This window comes from Nothobranchius furzeri, chromosome 3 (assembly GCF_043380555.1).
Source record: "Nothobranchius furzeri strain GRZ-AD chromosome 3, NfurGRZ-RIMD1, whole genome shotgun sequence".
Lineage (NCBI taxonomy): Eukaryota > Metazoa > Chordata > Actinopteri > Cyprinodontiformes > Nothobranchiidae > Nothobranchius > Nothobranchius furzeri.
In genome coordinates this window covers 78,758,696-78,781,494 of record NC_091743.1, presented here as the reverse complement: position 1 = coordinate 78,781,494, position 22,799 = coordinate 78,758,696, and the positions used below count along the sequence as shown (strand labels likewise).

The 22,799-nt window shown below is 43.4% G+C and overlaps 1 protein-coding gene across 3 annotated transcripts in view; it reads right to left on the bottom strand.

The window, feature by feature from the left end:
• The window catches only part of nisch (nischarin), an 84,707-nt gene that overhangs the window by 16,191 nt on the left and 45,717 nt on the right, over positions 1-22,799 (bottom strand). For 2 of the 3 annotated variants that reach the window (XM_054733473.2, XM_015958261.3), the window contains exons 19-27: positions 20,173-20,573; positions 19,925-20,103; positions 19,797-19,854; positions 18,491-18,635; positions 18,249-18,393; positions 16,439-16,561; positions 16,205-16,369; positions 5,916-6,073; positions 1,808-1,980 (exon numbers count right to left, since the gene is read on the bottom strand). In XM_054733473.2, coding sequence (XP_054589448.2) covers positions 1,808-1,980; positions 5,916-6,073; positions 16,205-16,369; positions 16,439-16,561; positions 18,249-18,393; positions 18,491-18,635; positions 19,797-19,854; positions 19,925-20,103; positions 20,173-20,573 — 1,547 coding nt within the window. Of the gene's footprint in view, positions 1-1,807; positions 1,981-5,915; positions 6,074-16,204; positions 16,370-16,438; positions 16,562-18,248; positions 18,394-18,490; positions 18,636-19,796; positions 19,855-19,924; positions 20,104-20,172; positions 20,574-22,799 lie in introns of those variants that run through there. The other variant, XR_001572903.3, reaches the window with a different exon arrangement.

The following is a 22,799-nucleotide window of genomic DNA, read 5'->3' as shown; positions in this document are numbered from 1 at the left end:
AAGATAAGGTAGCTGACACTGTATGCATTCCTGCTATGATTGATGGCAGCAGCACCACCTGACCAACTAGTGTTGGCGTCTTTTAGTTATTACGGCCCTCGCCTCTGGAACGGGCTGCCAGAGGATCTCAGGGCCACAGAGAACATTCATGTTTTTAAGATCAGGCTCAAGACCCACCTTTTTAGTTTAGCTTTTAACTGATTACTATGTATTGCATTGCTTGTTTCACTTATTTATTTATTTTAATTACTGTTGTGGTACACATTTATGTTGTTTTATTTCTATAATCACATTTTATTGGATATTTTACTATCCGTATTAGCTCTTGTGATTTTACATGTTACGTATTTTAATCCTTCCAGTGTTTCCTCTGTGGAGCCCTCTGCCTCGGGACCGGTGGTTGGTGGCAGCGGCTGGGGCGCTCCTTGGTGGGGGTTGCGGGGGTTGCCACCCTCCCTCCCAGGGCACCTTGGATTGGTGTCTTGGCTGCTGCCGTCGAACTGCTGCTATCGAGGCAGATGGCGTGTCTTTCATTACCTGTCCATTCTGGGCTCAGCCTAGTGTTTACTGTGGTCTTTGAATGTGTTATGTGTACGAGTGTGTGTCTGTGTGTGTGTGTGTGTGTGTGTGTGTGTGTGTGTGTGTGTGTGTGTGTGCGCGCCTGGGAATGGTTTGTGGATTGGGGGTGAAACTGTCATAATTGTTTTAAGTGTGGGAAATGGAGGGAATGTGGGTTATTTTAATCTGTTAAGCAATTTGTGTTGCTTGCTTTGCATGTAAAGTGTTATATAAATAAAGTTTGATTGATTAAGTGGTTGAATGTGTCGACAGGCAGGTGGATCCATGAAGAGTGTGCTATATTTGAAAGTGGGCACTTTGTGGTCACAAACATCCCAGCTGCTGCTGCTGCTGCAGGAATGTGTATGGTGTGGGAAAACAATTTTATTTCTCTAACTCTGCCTGAGCTGATGGTGACTCACAGTGCGCCTTGTGGCAGGTATGCGCATTTTGTGCAAAATGCGGCCCTTCATGGAGTGCGTGCCACGACTGTGGATGACTGGTGTTTGAGGACAAACAGATTTCTTTTTTCAGAAATCTCTGAGATTTCAACCAATCTCCTGGAAAATTTACCGGTACGCACTGTTCCCTAGAAAAAAGTGCTGCTATGCCGAAAGGTTATATTAAGAAGTGGCGTCGGTATCGGTACTGGCCCAAAGCACTGCTCTCCGTCCCTAAAGGTTATGAGTCTGATGATCTGATCATCATGATCTGTTCCTGACAGCCACTATTTCTCCCTCTTCAACCCACCCCACGACCCAGCATTGCACGATGTGCGACTATTAAACTGGCCGATAAACTCCAACCTTAAACCGGTTCTCCCAACATGATCACATACAGGCCTGCCTGGACATGCATCTGTGGCCAGAGCTTTCTTCTATTTCAATCTCTCCTTTCCTGGCCCGGCTAGGTCCATTTTGCCTCTGGGGACAAAGGTGCGGTGGTGCTGTAGCGCGCTCTGGGGTGGGGGGATGTCTGCAGCGCTTTCCCAGACCCCGACAAAGTGAGAGGAGGGGGTGTCTTTGTGCCCAGTTCGCTCCGGTTGTGTAAGCATCAGGAGCGGAGATGCCCTGATGAGCTGCATCACGGATTGCTCATTAGATATTATGCATGTCATGACCGTCGGCAATCACTGAGGAAGCCGGATTAATGGCCAGGACAATGAGAAATCTCCCGTTTCTCCTGATTACCAGTCAGCCATTGCCTGTTCTCCTTCACCAGGAGAACACTGCTGGTCCAGATGGCTCACCTGGATGGAGGTTCTTTAGCTAAGTCTGGTAGTGGATAGCTGACGTAGTCCTCATCCAACAGTAACACGTCAGTGCTGGTGAGGATCAGAGTCCGGGGCTGAAGAACAGGAGATGGGGTAGAGCCAGAACTGGACGGGCCTGAGAGAACACAACTTTGGCTAGGGATCTGAACCTGGAGGAAAAAAAACATATGACCATTATCTTAGAGCCCTGCAATGGGATTTGGATCCCATGGGATCCAACACAAATCTCATGGGCAGCTAAGAAAAAAAGTAGTCAGTCACATCTTTCCCAGAAGATGGAGGGGGAAACTGAGGTGGCTAAAAAAACGAAACTAAAGAAAAGAAAGAAAAAATGGATCTATGGAAACAACAAAGATGTTTTAGACTGATTTCACACTCAGTGTGTTTACATGTGTATCACAAAACCAAATTAAGGCCTTACACGGACTGTCGTTTTTTTTATTTATATGAACGTGTTAGTCTGGCTGAAGGTGAACTGGTTGTAATTCAGCTGAAGTACCAAGATATGGCATGTAAACCACTCATTTGAGCTGTGACAGGCTGGACCCCTCCTCTTCCAGATGAGACGAGACCACAGAAGTGGTCTTCTGATAATGTCACCACAAAGTAACAAGTGCAACTCCATCCAACGGTATAGTACATACCAAGTCAGCTGTAGCACAAAGTAGCTAAAATGCTACATTATGTTAGCTTTGGCCAGATTTTAAGATCGTCCTCCCACCCCAATGGTGCAGTAGGCAGAAGGAGTGTAACGGTGGTGACAGCTAGTGTTCAGACATTTTCTGTTTCTAGAAGCCCATAAAAACAGGATTAGTGCGAAGGGATCACATTGTCTCAATGTTACCAAATGGACGTTGGTCGCATTTTTCATGCAAAAGCTCACAGTTAATAAGAATAAGGTGAATCACAGACATCGTATACGTAGATGCCCTGTGGACTGGTGCTGCTATAGAAGCTGCCATAGTGGTCGGCTGCCATCTTGAAAAGGTCTCATTTGCCCCCAGTGCATTCATTTCTACCGAGGAAGAAGAACAAATTATTTTTTTAATACGACGCCTCTCAAGATGAAAATTACGATGCTAAAAAACACATTTAATTATGCTTTATTACAAAGTCAGTCATATGGCATGGTAATAAAAATATAAATAGAATAAAAAAATAATTACAAATTAAAGTCAATAGTAATCCAACGTAGTAATCCCACATGATCTGTAGGCTCAACACAAAAAAGGCATAGTTGCCCACTTTGCATCGACTCGTTGGGTTTGGAGAGTGAGGAACCCATCCAATATGGCAGCAATGCTGTTATGTTCTCCAGCACCCAATGGGGCATCTACGTACTCATTTCTATGAGGTGGATAGGTTGAACGGAAGAATACCAAAGTCAAAGGGAGCATGACATCACTTACATTAGCAGAGTGGAATGAACTTCATTCGAGAGAAGGGTTTTCTAAAACTAAGATAAAGACTTCCAGTTTATTACTTATGATTGACTAAAGGCTGATTCATGCTTCTCCGTCAGCTCCGCAAGGGACAGACACGCACAGATTGAAGGAAGTGTTTTGCTCTCATACTTCTCCATCTCCTGGGGAGTGATGCAAAGCAATTCCCCGGCAGGACAGCAGAGGGCATAGCGCTGTTCTGTGGTACCCTGTCATGTTTCCGGTCCAAGATAGTGTGTTTATATTGTTTTTTTGTATATACGAGCCTTTTTAACATGGACAAATTTGTCTCTCATCCTCCTCCACCTCTTCATGCGCTCCCCACCTCTAAACCCACGTTTCCTGTCATTTCCGTCCACAAATAAAACGCTTGCTGCGTATCTTTTCACTCCTCCAATCACGGGGGAATTAATTGTTCATATTTTTAGAGTTTTTTCGCGAGGTATTCTTCAAGCTTCTCCGTGTCTGCCACTAGTTATCCTCGGCTCTGTTTATGTTTTTGAGGGTGCAATGGCGGTGGTGTAGACGACAGCGGTACCCTGACCAATCACAAGCTTGCGTTATCCGTCTCGTTCGACGGATGTTTAAAAAAGTGGGCTCGACTCCGTACGTACTTGCGTGCCTGCCGGGGCCCTACACCAGGATGGATGATGGCGTTGCGTGTCTCCACACTGACGCAGACGGAGAAGCATGAATCAGCCTTTAGATGTGCATGTAAACGCACTAAATCCATAAAAACTAGAGTTCTCAATTTCAACCTGGCCCATTAGTTGAATGACCTTGAAGACCAAGTTCACTTTACCTGTTCTTTGAAATATGATCGTCATTCTGAGTTTTTCATGCAGGCTGAATATAAAAATTGTCTCCTACACCTATCTCCTGCGTTAGCTTCTGATAGAAAATGGATGTTGAAGGACTTCCGGGACGGTGCGGAACAAGATGGCAGCATAGAACATAGCTACTGAGTTGACTAGATAATATCTCCCTTAAACTACGAAAATATTGAGAACGCGAATTCCAAACTGACAAATAATGAGCAGCTGTCAAGGACAGACAAGTCTTAAGAAAAAAAAACTATGTCTAGAGACAAAGAAGAACACAAGTTTGAAGATGAGGCGGCAAGTGGGGAAAATGAGGACTGTACACAGGCCTACACAGTACTCAAGGGCAGGGTCGTGCAGAGACTTTTGAAGAGGCATGTGCTCAAAGTAAAAACAAAAAGGGGCACATATAACCACATTGTTACTCCTGAATCAGTTTGACAATCCAATGAACCCTCTACTCCAGAACCTCTGAATAGACCTTACCAGGGAGGCTCAGGAGTGGGATCCCCTTGTAGATGGAACACACTCTGCAGTCCCCCTTTTTAAATAGGGGGACCACCACCCCAGTCTACCAATCCTGTGGAACTGCCCCCATGTCCACGTGATACTGCAGAGCCGCGTCAGCCAACACATCTCCACAACATTCAGAGACTAAAGGAACTCTGGGTGATCTCATCCACCCCCAGAGCCTTGTCACCGGGGAGTTTTTTGACTACCTCAGTGACCTGAGAGGTTTTCGTAGAGCTCATTCTACTGAAACAGCTCTTCTTAGCGTCTCTAATGACCTTCCGACCCACAGTGATGCAGGGGACTGTTCTGTTCTGGTCCTGCTGGACCTGACTGCAGCCTTTGACACTGTTGACCATCACCTGCTACTGGAGAGGTGGAGAGACTTGGTAGGCCTATTAGGATCTGCTCTGGAGTGGTTCTCCTCTTATCTGTCTGGACATGCTTTACCTGGCTAACATCAAGTTGATCCATGGACCTAATCAACTATTTGTCTTGGACCCAAATGAGGCAGATAAGTACCCGAATTCCCTGGATCCTGCTGGATATAATGGTTCTGAGGGCTAGTCACGAGTAGCTCTAGGAATGCTATTTTTGTTTCTATTTTTATTCACTGGCTGTTATCAAGCAGCTTTGGGATCAATAAGGTCGATAAGATTTTAAATGACTTGAAATTTGAAATATCAGACTTGAGACTTCACTCAAACTTGAGGATAATGAATTAAGACTTACTTGAGACTTGTACATCTAGTCATCCTTGTGTTCCTAATTGATGACTGAATAATGTAACATTTAAAATGATCAATAACACTTTGTGGACTGAAACAAATTTTGAGTTGTACTCTGACTCCTCTCAAATAAAAGCAATTCTCCATAATAGCGGTGTGGTGGGGGTGAATGCTGGCGTGACTGCTCGCTGCTGCCCGACAACTCAGTTTTCTAAGATTTTTAAACTGTGTCTTTTTGTGTGATTTAGTTTATTTTAGTGAATTTTTATATTTATATGTTTACTTCTTTATCTTAAACCTGTGAAGGCTGGCTGACTGTCCTGCTTGATCCATGTGTTTTGTGGTGGTTTTAAATCTCTTTTGAAAACCATGACCTTTATAATTTGACTTTTAACTCAGCCTAAAAGTCTTTTTAGTTTTACTTCTTAAGCTTTAGTTTTTATACGTTTTTATGTTGTGCATTGTTTTCAATGTTTTTATTTTATTTTTGTGAGGCACTATGGTCAGTTTTATACTGTTATAAGGTGCTATACAAATAAAGTTGGCTTGGCTAAAAAAAAAAAATAACAGAAGTATTTCCCACCTGAAACACCAGCAAATAGAGCAGGATATTACAGGAGGAGGGGGGTGCTGAATTCTTCCTGTCTGCCACAATGAAGGTCAGGTCTTCCATCTCCTCCTCACTGGGATAGATAAACTTCACCTTGCTGCTGTGGATTAGCTCGTAGTTCTGCATCTTACCTGCAGGGGTAGGCAAAAACATAAACACAAGTCTGAGTGGGACTTTCTGGGCTTTAAAGGACCTATATGTTTGTGCAGCCATGCTGACTAAGAGTTAGACACCGACAAACGGAGGATAAACTGACACATCTGTCATGGAGTTTGGCCTGCATTCAAAACAATTGTGAACGAGCAGCCTTTTTATCATCACTCGCAAGTGTGTAGCTCCAAACACAACCCAATTGCAGGTTACTGAATCAATTAAGAACACAAAAAGGAGACACAACACAAATCCTGTATAAGACAAGACACAACCAACTTCCCCTAAAAATAATTAAATTGTTTCATGAAGAGGATTGAGGGTACAACCTAGGAGCTAAATCAAAATTTTAAAACGCATGCTTTCAGAACAACATTTAAAAGTTGTTGTATCTCAGTGGCAGGTAGGGATGTCCCGATCCGATCACATGATCGGAAATCGGCCCCGATCACATGAATTCAGACTCGATCGGGACTCGGACTTTACTTCCCGATCCAAGCCCCGATCCGGAGTGGATACTGGGTTCAAATTACAGTAGAGCAACCTGGTTGTCCTTAAAGGTTGTCAGGCTCCCCTGATGCCCTTAACTTACACACCCAGAAGGAGCACAAAAGAGATCCAGTTTCTACCTAGATTATATTATTAACATGGACTCAGCGTAGCGGGGATTCTTTTGAGCAGAGATGCAGAGAGCGGCAGGCAGACCGCTGATTATTCATGAACTCCAGCTGCGTTCTGCACACGGCCACAGTAACATTTTCTAAGTTTCTAAGTGTCGTCACCAAAAAATATATAATTAAAACACAGTCATTTGTGTCCGTTCATTTTCTCTCTGGTAAGTTCTGTCTGTATTTGAGCATGATGTGTGGATGCGCTCGCTCTGCAGCGCTCGTCACTGGCGCAGCCGGGCAGCGCGGCGCACACTCCGCTTTTTTTGCGGTCAATAAATCAGTTTGATCTGCTAGTTAAAAAGTTACTTGTGAGGTGAAAAAGAAGGAAGCAGGCAGGAGATTTTCTGGAGGACTGGGAGATGCAGGAAGATCAGAGACAGACAGGACAGGAAGATAGGAAAATAAAAACCAAGAAAACAAAACAAAGTTCTTAAAAAAATAAAACGTAGGTAGATTTATCCAACTACACGTTTGTACCTGTATAAAGCAATAATTTATCAGCATGTAGTATTTATATAGTTGATACAATTCAGATCATCTTCAAAACTCCGTCCAATGCGCAGGGACGTATCTAAGCATTTTGGGGACCGAGGCAAAGTAGACCCCTGCCAGGTATTTTAAGTTGAAGTGCTATCTGTTTTTATATTAGACTTTTTATATTTGCAATAAAGTCCAAAAGTGAAGAATTTATGTTATTTATTGATTGTTCAAGCTGCCTCACAGAAGTGATCTGTTGTTAAAAAATTGAATAAAAAGGTAATAAAATAAAAAATAAGGAACATTCTGGAACTGTTTCTTCCTTTTCTTTATTTTTTTTAATGTATCGAAAGTATCGGATCAGGACTCGGTATCGGCAGATTCTCAAAATGAAATGACTCAGACTCGAGGGCAAAAAAACCTGATCGGGACATCCCTAGTGGCAGGTATTAAATATGGAATGGTCTAACAGATGACCTAAAGCAAAGTGAAAATATAAGCCATTTCAAGATGTAATGAATAAAAAGGGTAAATTTTCACCATCGAATTGACACAGTAACCTTTCATGAACGCCAGAGCTGCAAAGTCAAGGTTACGCCAGCTGGAGAATTCAGATACACAAATCAACCTTTTGCTCACTTACTGTTCTTCAACGCAGACATAAATAAACTGGCAAAGGTCTCCCACAAAAGGCTTTCCCTCCCTTATCTCAGACTGCTAGACAGATATAAGGAACCACCTTTCATCAAACTTTTAGACAGCCTATTGTTCTTTGACCTTTATGCCCTTTCCCCACAAACCACCCTTCGTCAAACTTGACAGGTGTATTGTTTTATGACCTTTTGTGATATGACCTTTAATGACCCTATATGTCAAGAAATGAATTGATGACTGTTGTGTAATAGCGCATGATGTTCTTGATTGTAGTCCCTTTTATCAAGAAGTATATTGATGATCTGCTATGATGTATTCAATCTGCACCACTTTACGTCAAGTTAGGATTGATAACTCTTGTGTTAGGATACCTTACCTCACTGTTCCCACAGGCCCTCCCTTTCATACGTAATACCCCACGCACGCACGCACACACACACACACACACACGCGCGCACACACACACACACACACACACACACACACACACACACACACACACACACACACTTCCCCCTTTCAGAAAATGCCTGACTCTCTCTAAGACAAGTAAAGAATTAAGGTTTACCAACTCTAAACCATTCAGCATCCAGTCAGACATTTGTCTCAGCCATAGTAACGGCAATTTTAGGGCCGTGGTAAAGACACGTACAGGCTTTGAAGAAGAAGAAGAACCGATGGACACAACTTAACAAATACAAAGCCCCCCCCCCCCCCCCCCCCCACACACACACACACATCAAATGACAGACACCAACAATGGTAACAGAATTCATTGTGATGTTTTAGAAAGTGTTTTAAACATCACCATCGACCAATCACGTTGTTTCCATTCAAGATATAACAGATTATTGGCTGTGTCCCTGTAACTTGTTCCTTAAAGCATTTATGAAAAATCTGTTGAGAGGTTAAGCCGATCTCATCATTACGTAATTCAAACGTAGTTCTCAGCAGACTAGCTTGTGGTTTTTCGGATCAAAACTCATTTCTCCTCTCTTGTCTTTGAAAAGGATCTCTATACCTGACTCTGTCTGAATTAATACAAAGTGTGTTTATGGTCCCTGAACAAGTGAAAGTAACTATAATCTTCTGATTAAACTTCAAAGATCAATCAGAGCGATGATATTTCAGATTTATATGGAATCATCACATCTTATTGGTCATAATTAATATGCAGTCGTTACGCTATAAAGTGTGACCACTACAAAGTGGCGAGCCAAACCAGTCTTATTCAAATCATTTTACACTTCGTATTTTTTCTGACTCATTAAATACATTAAACAGTTGTTTTGCTGAACCGCTTGCCTTCGGGGGCGCTGCCCCTCTCTCTCACCAAACTCTGTGTCTGCACTAAGCTGCATATATGGCAATTTGTTGTTAAAAGTGAGTGTGTTCATTCTATCGCTTTATTTTACTTGTATGTAATGCTTGTGTAACTGGAAGACAGATAAATCATATTTTCCGGCGTTATCACAAAGCTACAATCCTAATCCCGGCCTGATCAGCTGCGATTAAAACTACAATCTGACGCCAAATTCCGGACATAATTCCGAAGTGCATACCGGAGATACCTTTTGTGGTTAATATTCCAGACATCATGTCTTAAGCTGTGTTTGTTTTAGCGACGCAGACGCACGTTTCTTGTACCCGTGCATAGTAGCGTGACTTAGCATAAAAGTGCTACAGTCACAGCTCCGTGCGGATAAGCAATCACGAAGTACATTCCGTGAACTACTGCTATACCGGCTAATTATTACGAGAGCATTTGAATGGTATGCTGTATTCCTATGCCACCAATGTTATCATCTAATGGTGCGTTCGCTTTCTCCTGGGAAATTCTAACTTCCCAGTAGGAAAAATCAATTGAAAAAGGACGGTAAAAGGAATGAAGATACACAGTAAATTTAGTTCACAGTAAAGATGTTTGCTTCAGTTTAATTATCAACTTATAAAACTACAAGAACGATGTTAAAATACAAACAGCTGTATGTTATTTATCGTGATATTTATCAAATATGGTTATATATTGAGAAAAATATATATTTAATTATAAAAGAGAATTAAAAATATTAAACACTCAAATGTATTGAAAATTGGTACCGTTAAGTACTGGTATCGATTCGTAGGTACCGGGAATTGGTACCGGATCGATTCAAATGTCAAAGGTACCCATCCCTAACTGTCACTACTGCTGATATCTACCAGATGTCACGCAGCATCAAGAGATCTGATCCTCGCACAAGAAGCAAAGAACCCTAGACTGTTCTGATTAAACATTCAAAGATAAATCAGATTGACACTTCGTATTTATATGGAATCATCACATCATATTGGTCATAATTAATTTGCAGTCGCAAATTAAAACCCACAACACTATAGTGTGACCGCTACACACTTTAGAAAATTCAAACAAATCTTTAATGTGTACATAGATGAAGAGCAGTAAAAATCAGAAAAAATTATGCAGAAATTAATGATAGTTTGGAGATGACAACCTTTGTTTTGATGACTTGGTTTTTATTTGGAAATAAAAGTGTAAAATGTGTAAAGGGGGTAGGGCCTTAGAAGTGTATTCAGAATCAGAAGGGTTTCATTGCCATATGTGTGAGAATCACAACATTAGGAAATTGCTGTATTCTTCAACATTCCTCCATTTCAAACAATGTTGATTGTCAACATTTTTCTACTTTTATTTATTGAGTTTTTGAAATAAACATACATTTCCATTTCCATCTCCATCTCCATGGTTTCACTGAACTCCTCCTATGCTCAGGTTTTTGCCTCCATGACTTCCATTCTGCTTGCACTGCCAGTACCCATCAGCTGCCTCTAGAGTCCCACAAGCCAAAAAGACCCAATAAGACTCTTTCTTCATCTTGACAACATCCCTAGCCACTGATGTCCACCAGCGGGTTCGGGGGTTGCCACAGAGACAGTCACCGAAAACCCTGCGGCCGCAGCTCCAGTCAGCCGCCTCGACAATGGAAGCACGGAACATGGCCCACTTTGACTCAGTGTCTCCCGCTTCCCTCAGGATGTGTTCGAAACTCTGTCGGAGATGGGAATGGAAGCTCCTTCTGACAGGAGGCTTTGCCAGACGTTCTCAGCAGACCCTCACAATGTGTTTAGGCCTGTCAGGTCTGACTGGTTTACTCCCCCACAATCGAAGCCAACTTACCACCAATAAACAAACAAATTTAAAAATTTGCTCCCACCATTTCCTTTACACTTTTGAGGATTTGACAATGGCTGCAATAAGATCCTCAATTCAAACAATCAATATGACTTTTTCATCTTCACAATGATCTTCAGGAACACACACCTCGGTTTTTCACTTCTTCGGGGGCAGTGGGTAGTCTCAGCTTTATTCTTATGTTCCAAATGATCATACGCGTCTTCATTTATCTGTTTTTCAATACTTTACTGGTGTCAGGGTAGAAAACTAAAAATAAAGGGCTGTTTTTGTCAGCCCTACAGAGTTTAAGTATCTCGGGGTCTTGTTCAAGAGTGAAAAAAGCTGGAGAGCTAGACCAAAAGGGGGATTGGTGCACTGATGTGTGCATTGTACCGAACTGTCATGGTGAATAAAAAGCTGAGCCGGAGGGTGAAGCTCCTGATTTACCAGTCGGCCTACATTCCTACCCTCACCTACGGTCATGAGCTTTGGGTAGTGACCAAAAGAACAAGATTGGTGATACAATTGGCCAAAATGAGTTTTCTCCCGCTGCTCCTCCACATTGAGAGGAGCCACATTTGCTTTTGAGTACTTAAAAATTATTTTACGTCTCACTCCTGAGGATGCTTTGGGATGGCTGACTCTGTGACGGTCGCCTCATTTCGATATTGGAATATTGAAATTAAACCATTTTGACTGAACCATGGACTGTTTTCTCATTATTTTATTAAGTCTCTAAAAGAAATTCCACAACAACTGGAAAACCTGGAGCTACCTGTAGGGCTTTGGGGGTGTTGCGGGAAAGGGCAGGTGGGGATGGGTGCCCACGAGTTGGGGTATGGTCTGGAGGCCCAGGCTCGTGCATGGTGGCTGGCTGTTGGCTTGGGCTCTTGGGCATCTTGGGGTGTCTGCTGCTATGGAGGCTGCTCCCTGAATGGGGAGGGTCTTCCGCTGTCTGGCCCCCCAATCTTCACGGCCAAGGGTGCCTCACAATTCCTATGGATTGGCACTCACTCTGCCAGAAACAGGGTCATGTTGGCTTGGTCACCCCATGTTGTCCCTTGTGGGGTGCTGGGGTGGGCCCTTGGGGTTTGCAGTTGTCTAGCTCTGGGCTGTTCTGTATCGGTGGGGGTAACGTTATTATAAACTGGGGGCTCTAGGCTTGGTGACCCCTAATGGGTTACCTTTGGCTGGGGGTTGGTGCCCTGACAGACTCTGGCTAGCCCCCCTTCTTCCTTGGGCTTGGGTCAGCCCTATAGGCTGGACTATTGGTGCCCATCTGCTGAAGGCTATTGGCTGCTGGGGCATGCGTGGCCCTGTATTTTTTTTTCATGATGACAACACTGTTTTGTCCCATCTGTGTGTTTGTTGTCTGTTGTCTATTTGTTGTGTACTTTTGTCCCCTCATTTCCCCTTCTCTCTCTTTACTTGTTTGTGTTGAATGTCTCTTTTCTCCCGGCCTGTCCACTCCGGTACATAAGCAAATGTGGTCTGTAACGTCCAGCAATGGTCAGTTTTTAGGTACAGTTTGACCATTCAACATCTGGTCAAAAAAGGAGACACAAGACTGCATGTGTTCCCTTTAAATTGGCCTGCCTCCATCCCACCAGCTGGAGCTCAGAGCCTGCAGCTCTAAACACAGATAACAAAATGTCAACAATAACATTCTCTCCTCAAGGTCCAATCTTTCAGGTCTTCATGCCTCCATATAAGGAACACTCCAGCTCGGATCAGTTGCTAAGTCAATGAATGTTTTCCTAAATCAGATATGAACTTCTTCTACAACTTACAAGCTAGATAATCATTAAATAAATGTTTGTTTATTGCTACTTATAATAATTATAATATAATGAAATGTTTCATTAATCTGTGCTCAATGATTGAAGTGTGAAATGAATGTTATGTTATGTTGTTTACATGGCAAGGTCATCACCATTTGCACTCACACAAGCTCAAGTAAGGTTAAGTTGCACTCGTGACACATAGATAGTCTTTTACCCTAGTCAGAGCCTCCGTATCAAAGAAGGCATGTTTCTGAGGTTGTCTTGGTAACCATTCCTCAACTTGTCAACCTTTGGTTGGTTACGCAAATCATAACATGAGATCCTTAAAACTGGACCACTCTGGGTGATTCAGCAGTTCTAGAGAAAGCTTCAGACCGGCCATCTGAAGCAAAATACTATTTAACCATCAAAGATTTTGACACGTTGTCAAAATCTTTTTGCACCTGCGAAGCTGACACAGCAAGAGTTCCTGCAGAACAAGCTGATATTGTTTAGACTCCTTAAGAGTCCCAGATGCATGGTTCCATCCGTCTGCCGTGACCCGAGACATCTCTGGACTTAAGCGTCGGTGCCACGGTATTCCACAGCCCTTCGGTGCCAGAGGTCTGCCGACCGCTCTGACCTTCGGATCCACCAAGTGGGTCTCCAAAAACGGGTGAAGTAGACACACAGATAGTGTCTGATGTGCTTTTGATAATAATCAACTTCGTAGCTTAGCGCAACCCAAATCCTTTTACATCCAGAACTCAGCTCTCCTAGATAAGGAAGTTCTGACTAACATCGCATTCACACGTAGGTTCATACATCACATTTAGTTCCATCCATCATAGTAAATGCTTAGTTAACTTGTCATGTTTTAATTGTTTGTAAAATAAATTCTTACTTTTATAAACCTGACTGTTTTCTGAATCAAAACAAATTGTGTACAATTCCTTAATAAAGAAAGAATCCTAGATCTTCTGATAAACACCGTAAAGACCAAGCAGAGTTGAGATTCTATATTTAGATAGAGTATCACAGCTTACTGGTCATAAGTAGAGGTAATATATTTATTGAGCTCTTAAAGCACTCAATTTCCCAAACCCTACAGGTCTAACATGCCACAAGCATAATAAAGGCTATGGCGCAACAGAAGGAATATTCCACATCCCTCTTGCTGTAGAGTGATTCTGCTCTAGATCAACAATTCTGCATGCTTGAACTGCCCGGACAGGAGAGGTTAAAAAAATTAAATCCAACTGGCATAATGAACTGAACTCAACTAGAGTGTTTACTTTGTAAAGTGCCTTCTAATGACCGTTGTGATTTGGTGCTATTGTAACGGAATTTAAGTGATGTAACTATCTAAAGTTGTATTTTAATACACTGTTAGTAGTTCACTTTTTATACACAGAAGAATAGGCTGTTTTTATCATCAGGGAGTTTAATTAAACACTCTGTATTGACTTTGAGACAAGAAAAGAGAGAGAGATGGGATCGTTTGAGAATCTTTAATTTCTGAATTATAAATTCTAAACAATCTACCAGGACTACTCTGTGATGGATGAGAATGGATTCGGATGTTGTGTTGGTGCGTGTGTGTGTGTGTGTGTGTGTCTGGTTCAGATTCTCTAGGCTGACGTCAATGAATCTGGTCGTCTTTGTTATGACTAGATATCACGAGGCTTATAAAGTGATGACATGAGCCGCTATTTTGCCGTGTACGTACCCAGTGAGGGTCTCCCAGGTAGATCAGGAAATGCCAGGTCTGGAGACCTCGGATGTACGCTGGAGCTGTCGGTGCAGCTATCACAACGTTTCAAAGCCCGTCTGGAGGGTCGACCCCGGTACCGTTCGTCGGCGTCAGCAGGTGCTCTTATTTTGAAAGGATGTCGTCTGGTTGTTAAACGACGAAAATCTCCCGCTTCACAGTTCTTAGTTTAAAGAAGAAAACACATCTGGCCAGTCTGTGCTTATCTTTAGGATGATGGTGACTAGAACTGAAGTCAAAATGGAACTGACTTAAAATGGCGTTGCCTTGTTTTATATCTCTGAATTGTTGATAAGTTGGAGTAAAGTGGATTGGACAATGTAAGGTTATGAAGTTCATGGTTTTCAACTCCATACAGCTGCCCCCTGTGCACAATAACACCGTGTAGAAAAACCAAGGTCGGGTGTTCCTCAGACTGTTTACATTCCAGGAGAAGAGTCCGAAGGAGAAGAAGAAACTTTACTTTATCAAAGTACTTTATTTGTGATCAAAATTATTAAGCACAACAGATGTTGATCAACAATAATCAAGTGAATGATCTGTGAAATAAATATGTCATGAATTATGTTTAATGAAAACAGGACTACGGCACAGACATACTGATCCTCATCTCCATAGAAACGCATGACACATTGTTCCAACCAATCAGAGCTTTCGGCTGCCGCAGGAGAATCTGGTGTTGACTTCAAGTGTCCAATCCACTTTACTGAAACTTATCAACAATTCAGAGATATAAAACAAGGCAACGCCATTTTAAGTCAGTTCCATTTTGACTTCAGTTCTATTCACCTTCATCCTAAAGAAAAACGCAGCCTGGCCAGATGTGTTTTCTTCTTTAAACTAAGAACTGTGAAGCGGGAGATTTTCGTCGTTTAACAACCAGACGACATCCTTTCAAAATAAGAGCACCTGCTGACGCCGACGAACGGTACCGGGGTCGACCCTCCAGACGGGCTTTGAAACGTTGTGATCGCTGCACCAACAGCTCCATCGTACATCCGAGGTCTCCAGACCTGGCATTTCCTGATCTACCTGGGAGACCCTCACTGGGTACGTACACGGCAAAATAGCGGCTCATGTCATCACTTTATAAGCCTCGTGATATCTAGTCATAACAAAGACGACCAGATTCATTGACGTCAGCCTAGAGAATCTGAACCAGACACACACACGCACCAACACAACATCCGAATCCATTCTCATCCATCACAGAGTAGTCCTGGTAGATTGTTTAGAATTTATAATTCAGAAATTAAAGATTCTCAAACGATCCCATCTCTCTCTCTTTTCTTGTCTCAAAGTCAATACAGAGTGTTTAACTAAACTCCCTGATGATAAAAACAGCCTATTCTTCTGTGTATAAAAAGTGAACTACTAACAGTGTATTAAAATACAACTTTAGATAGTTACATCACTTAAACAGCCTACATAACATAACCTTACACTATATACATAAACTGAATTGAATTGAATTTCAGAAAAGCATGAAGTCTCCAAAGTGGCAGCTGTAATGTTTTATCTTAGATGGGTCTATCCTTGTCCTGAAAAGTTTAAAATATCTTGAAACCACTCATTTAACAGGAGGAAAAGCTGTTTATTACTTGTGTTGGTGTTGGTGAACTGGGAGTAGAAGTCTTGATCTGATGGTTCTGGAGGTGGAAGCTGCTGCTGGTGCAGACTGAGAGCAGACATCAGCTCCTGTAGAAAGATGCCTGTCGCATAGCTGTCCCTGCTGAGGCAGCACACAATGTGATCTGCTGAGTGTCCTGCAGGGAAGGACAAAGTTAGAGGAGTCTGGACTCTAATGACATTGAATTTTAAGAGATTCCACCCACCTACGAGTCTAAAATATTGGTCAAACAGCCCCACATTGACTGCCAGTAGGTCAGACAGTCTGAAGGACAGGCAGCAGCACAGACTCACGTCCTCCAGTTCTTTAGAGTCTGAGACTTCCAACGCTGGTGGACAGAAACAGATTAATTCCAACATTCCTGCTCATGATTTCAGGTTTTAATCCAAAACTACATTCAGTGACATTGTTTACAGGTAAGGCAGGTTAAGTGTCTTGCCCAAGGAAACAACAGCAACCTTCCAATTACTGGACAACCTCCTGAGCTGCTGCTGCACCTGAAGAGCACTTCCTGCAATAAGGCATTTTGGGGTAATTTCTCTGCAGCTGATAAATTATTTTTCGTTTGCAAGATGTACACCACGCTGAGCAAAAGCGCATAACTGATCCTCCGACGCTGTTTCACACACGTTATTTTCCAGTATTTTTCTGATAGGTGGGAGCAGGTCAGAAATGGAGCCTTACGATAGTTGAACACATGCGTGATTGTGTCACCGAAGCCGCGTTCAACCTTCACCATGTGTAATAAAGGAGCGTACACGTCACCTACTATCTGTGGTGAAACAATGTCGCTTCAGTTCCTAGGCACTTTTGCAAACGATCATCAATTCCAGTCAGCGCGAATGACATCACCACACACGTTGCGTAGCTTACAAGAGCAGGAAACATGGCATCTAAGCGGCACAAACGCTCGAAAGTTTGGTTATAATTTACAAGAAAAGATAATAACAGGGTGTAGGAGCTAAAAGCAGTGTTCTGTGTACGTGCAATTTGACATCTTGTTTATCAGTCCAGCTTCTGCGTACGTGCAGCTCAACATCATGTTTTTCAGTCCAACTTATGTAACTTTCAGTAAGTCTTAACTTCTTTGACCATATTGGGAAGTGAAAACAGCACCCCAACATTTCCCGAAGTCAAAGGAATGTGGGAGTAAGCGCCAGGAACACGAGTATAACTAATGCTGCGTGTTGAGGGAGAGAGGGCTTTTGCAGAAGGTTCCAGTCGAGGCTATTTTAGTTCCAGGCTGGACGCTGTCCCCTGAGTTGCTGGTGATGTATTGATGAATTGTACAAATAAATGCCCCACGCTGTGTTTGGACAAAGCTGTCTGTCTCTTGTGTTTTGATAAGGCAAAAGAACCACAGGGGTAACTTGTGATGATTGACTAGTGGATATACTGTATTTCATCACTGTCACTTAACATTCATGGACTCACCCATCTTGACTCACAACAGGGAAGGCTGTTTTTGGTGTAGGCTAGTAGAAGCTAACAGTTAGCATTAGTAACTCCACCACACAGCAGAACTCCTCCAGGCTTGTGTTATTTGTGGAGATAAAACATCAACGTTGCAGATCAAACAGAGTCAGTGGTGGCGGCGTGTTGCTGTTAGCCAATCAGAGGAGAGATGTCCACATATCAGGAAGTAAGACTTCAAAGCCTGCCGTGTGAACCTCAGCTGTGATGTGGCTCACTTTAAGGTCAGAGAAATGGTGCACCTGAGTTTTTTGCCCCTCGAGAACAACTTACAATGCATTCATTCCTACTAGAGACCGCACTTTGGGCTGCTTTATAAATAAATAAAATGAAATAATATCTATGGATATTGATATTCACTGATTTGAAAACTAACACAATTTTTTTTATATTGCCCAGCCCCATCAGTAACTAACCAAGTAACTCACCTTTATCTCAGCCCATGCTTACATAACCAGATTTTCTTCAAGACTTAAAATTGTTCCAAAATGTAGAATATCCATTCATTTCTGGTACAGGCCCATTCTGCTTGAACCAATCACCTGAGCAATGACTCGTGGGCAAGTCCTCCAACAGGAAGTAGATGGAGTCGTTGGACAGAAGCAGACAGCAGGTAAGTTCGGTTTCTGGAGATTTATACAGAACCACAGAAAGCCATAAGACGTGTCTCAGCTCCTCCGGGTGGGACTAGTTCAGACAAAACAACAGAGACCCCTTTAAGTTACTGAGACGTGAGAATGTCAGTGGAGCTCAGAGGAACTAGAGGTCGAGAGTATTCTCCTACCACAGCTACATATCTATGGAAGTAGGTCAGCAGCTGCTGTTGTTTGAGCCCAGCCAGGAGCTTCAGTCCTGGAGACAGTCCCGGCACCAGGTGATGGGATAGTTGGTTCCCCTCAGTTTTGAGTTTAGACCCAGATGAGTCCCAGCTGAGCAGAAAAACGTCAGACACAAATTTAATGTCTCAGAAGAAGCTACTTTCCCACTTGTGAGGAGGGAGGCCGAGCTCCGATTGTAGCCAAAGCCACGAAGGCGCGCCTGTAGCCACAAATGTCTGTGACTGCCATCCCATAGCTACGAGAACACCAATAGCTACAGATATGAATTGCTGTGACAGTGCCCACTGCCCGAACAGACTCCTTTACGTTAAAGGTTAACACTTAACTGAGAAAAAATGTTTTGGCAGTTTATAAATACAGTAATTACAAAATGTGTTCATATTTGAAACTTTGTTCATATTAGATGTTTAATGAATGTCTTTGGTGGACTTTCAACTTGTTCCCCATCATATTATGCTAACGTGGTTGTGCGGGGCTCTGTCCATAGCACAGTAGCTGTGGTCATGGCAGTCAACTGCTATGCTCATTTTCCTATGTGGTTGAAAAATGTTCTGCATGAGACACTCCCACAGCTACGTGGCTCAAAAGGTTTTATATGAACACTGAAAAACAATTCTGTGATTCTAATTCTGACAAGCATGTTTAACTTTTACTTGCATTAGAGTAAAAAGTTGTTTAGTAAAAACACATTAAAAAATTACGTTAAATTCATCATCAGTTCAATTCAGTTCATTTCTAAAGCGCCAAATCAGAACCAGAGTCGTCTCAAGGACCTTCACACAGTAAACATTCCAACACAGGTCAGTTCATTATGTCAATCAGTAAAAAGTTTCCTATATAAGGACACCAGCAGGTTGCATCGAGTCACTGACTAGTGTCAGAGTCTTTACAGCAATCCTCATACTAAGCAAGCATGCAGCGACAGTGGAGAGGAAAACTCCCTTTTAACAGGAAGAAACCTCCAGAGGATCCTGGCTCAGTATAAGCAGCCATCCACCACGACTCACTGGGGATGGAGAAGATAGAGCAGACACACACACACACACACACACACACACACACACGCACGCACACACGCACACACGCACGCACGCACGCACGCACACGCACACGCACGCACGCACGCACAGAATAATTTTTATTTAGAATATTGTGTTTTGAAGGTGTTGTTGATAAGGTAAAAAACAAAATGCTTTTCACATTTTGAGTTAAAACCACTAACTTGATGTGGATGTGGACAACAGAATGTACCTGCAGCACCTGGACTTCCTGTTGCAGCAGCAGCACTCGTCTCTTGATTTGAATACACCTGCAAGCACAACAAAGATCAGGAGCTGGCAGAACACAACACCTGATAGGAAACAGTAGCTGGTCTTTACCTGGTGCAGCTTTGTGGGATCCAGACCTGCACAACTGGGGCAGTGCCACCATCTTCAGACCATCCATAGAGGCTCTCCTCTGGTAGAGACTGTCCAGGAAGGAGGTCTTATCCTGGGCCAGAAGGAAGAGCAGAAGCAGCCGATGAGCCCCGAGGAGCAGCTCCACTGAGTGATGAATCCTAGAAAGGTTCTGATTAAAATCCAGCTAAAATAATCAAGTGTTTAAATGTGTGCTTCAGGTGGGTCACCTGAGATGATGCTGTGGGTCAGAACAGGACCTGAGGTTGGTCCAGTCCCCCATCTGAGCATCTCGGTCTCTGGGATGAAGAACCACAGAGCCAAGGGGAACACGAACCAACTTGGCCCAGGAAGAAGAGGAGGAGGACTGATGGACAGCCAGGTCTCTGAAGTCCATCCTGAGGACCCAAAGATGTCTGTGGGTGAGGAAAAGGAGCGAAAGAAGGTGGGGATCCTCAGAAACCACATCAGAGGGCAGGGAGGAGGTGTCTGAGGAGGAACAGCAGATGATGTGAGAAGGATAGCCTCCCTGGGCTGCCAGATTCTCCTCCTGCTCCCAGGAGCTGATGAGCGAAGGAGGTAGGAGCTGAGGAGCAGCCAGGGCTTCTGGAATGTTCTGTAGGTCCGACGCCTAGAAAAACAAACCAGAAGGGTTAGTTAGTTAGAGACATTAAACAGGATACAGAGCAGAACTCACAATCCTGGTTCATTCATTTAGGCAAGACATCAACAAACGTACTGAAGTATTAATGCACCTAAAAACGGGGAGCCTAAAGCCTAGTTTATAATTCTCCGTCTGCGTTGGTGCGAAGACATGCAAAACCCATTATTCATCATCACAAGGGCTCTCCAACAGGCTAGCAAGGACGAATGGAGTAGAGCCCACTCTTAAACTATAGCCTGATTCATACTTACGACGGGGAAGGCTGTTTTTATACTCTGTCAGCTCGAGTGTGGAGTCACACACACGCATTGAGGGAGATCTGTTCCCTTTAGACTTCTCTGTCATCGGGGGAGTGTTGCAAAGCAATTTCCCGCCAGGACAACAAAGGGCGTAGTGCTTTGCTGGGGTATCGCGCCACGTATCCGGTCCAAGAGAGTGTATTTACTATTGCGTTTATGTACATATTTCAGAGACTATTTAACATGAACAATTTTGTTCGTCATGGGGAAGGGTGCAGGATGTGTTTATGGATGGTAAGGTCTATTCAGGGGTTCTAGAGAGGAGGGTCTGACAGATTGTCGAACCTCGGACTCAGGAGAAGCAATGTGGTTTTCGTCCTGGCCGTGGAACACTGGACCAGTTCTATACCCTTAGGAGGGTCCTGGAGTGTGCATGGGAGTTCGCCCAACAAATCTACATGTGTTTTGTGGATTTGAAGAAGGCATTCGACTTTGGGAGGCCCTTTGGAGGGTACTTTGGGAGTAGGGGATACCAGGGCCTCTGATACAAGCTGTTAGGTCCCTATATGACTGGTGTCAGAGCTCGGTCCGCATTGCCGGCATGTAAGTCGAACTCGTTTCAGGTGAGAGTTGGACTCCGCCAAGCCTGCCCTTTGTCACCGATCAGTTCATAACTTTTATGAACAGGATTTCTAGGCGTAGCCAAGGTGTTGAGGGGATCTGTTTTGGTGGCCTAAGGATTGAGTCTCGAATGCAGCTTGGATGAGAATCAGCTTATATAAATCCAAGACCATGGTCTTTAGTTGGAAAAAGGTAGAATGCCTTCTCCAGATCAGGGATGAGGTCCTGCCCCAAGTGAATGAGTTTAAGTATCTCGGGGTCTTGTTCATGAGTGAGGGAAAGATGGAGCATAAGATCGACAGGCGGATTGGTGCTGCATCTGCAGTGATGTGGGCGTTTTACCAATCTGCTGTGCTGAAGAGAGAGCTGAGTCAGAAGGTAAAGCTCTCAATTTACTGGTTGATCTACGTTCCAACCATCACCTATGGTCACAAGCTTTGGGTAGCAACCGAAAGTATGAGATTGTGGATACAAGTGGCCAAATGAGTTTTCTCTGCAGAGTGGCTGGGCTCTCTCTTAGAGATAGGGTGAGAAGCTCGGTCATCCGGCAGGGGCTCGGAGCAGACCTGCTGCGCCTCCACATCGAAAGGAGCCAGTTGAGGTGGCTCAAGCATCTAGTTAGGTCTCTTGGACACCTCCTTAGTGAGGCTTTCCAGGCACGTACAACTGGTAGAAGACTTAAAGGAAGACCCAGGGCATGCTGGAGGGACTATTGTCTCTTGACGGGCTAGGGAATGCCTAAGAATTCCCCCAGAGGGGCTGGTCCAAGTGGCTGGGAAGAGGAGAGTCTGGGCCTACCTGCTTAGGCTCCTGTCCCCACGACCCGACCCCAGATTAGTGGCCGAAAATGGATGGATAACAAACAGAATCAGAAAATAACTTTTATTGGCTCATAAACTCCCATTCTTTTTCCTTGGAACAGAACCTTGGTCTTAAGCCCGTACCACACTGTGCATTTTTCGTGCATCCTAGACAAACCCCTTGTCATGAACAGAATTGTGACAAAAAGCTATGACCATGATGGTAATTTGAAAGCTTATTGAGCCGTCTCATGACCAAATTCAGACTCGTACAGTATTTAAGCACTGCTTAAAAACCCGTCTGCAATTGGCCAATAAAAACACACTCAGGGATGGACGTGAACAGCTACTGATGGGAGTGCAACAAGAGTAGAAACATTAGCAACGGTGGAAACTATACAAGTGAACAAGCGGACCACTGCGTTTAGGAGTTCATGTTATGACTCTAATAAAAGAAGTGACAACAGCAGTGCTTTTCTCTCTTTTAAAGGGAAGCAGTAGCTCAGGAGGTAGAGCGGGTTGTCCAATAATTG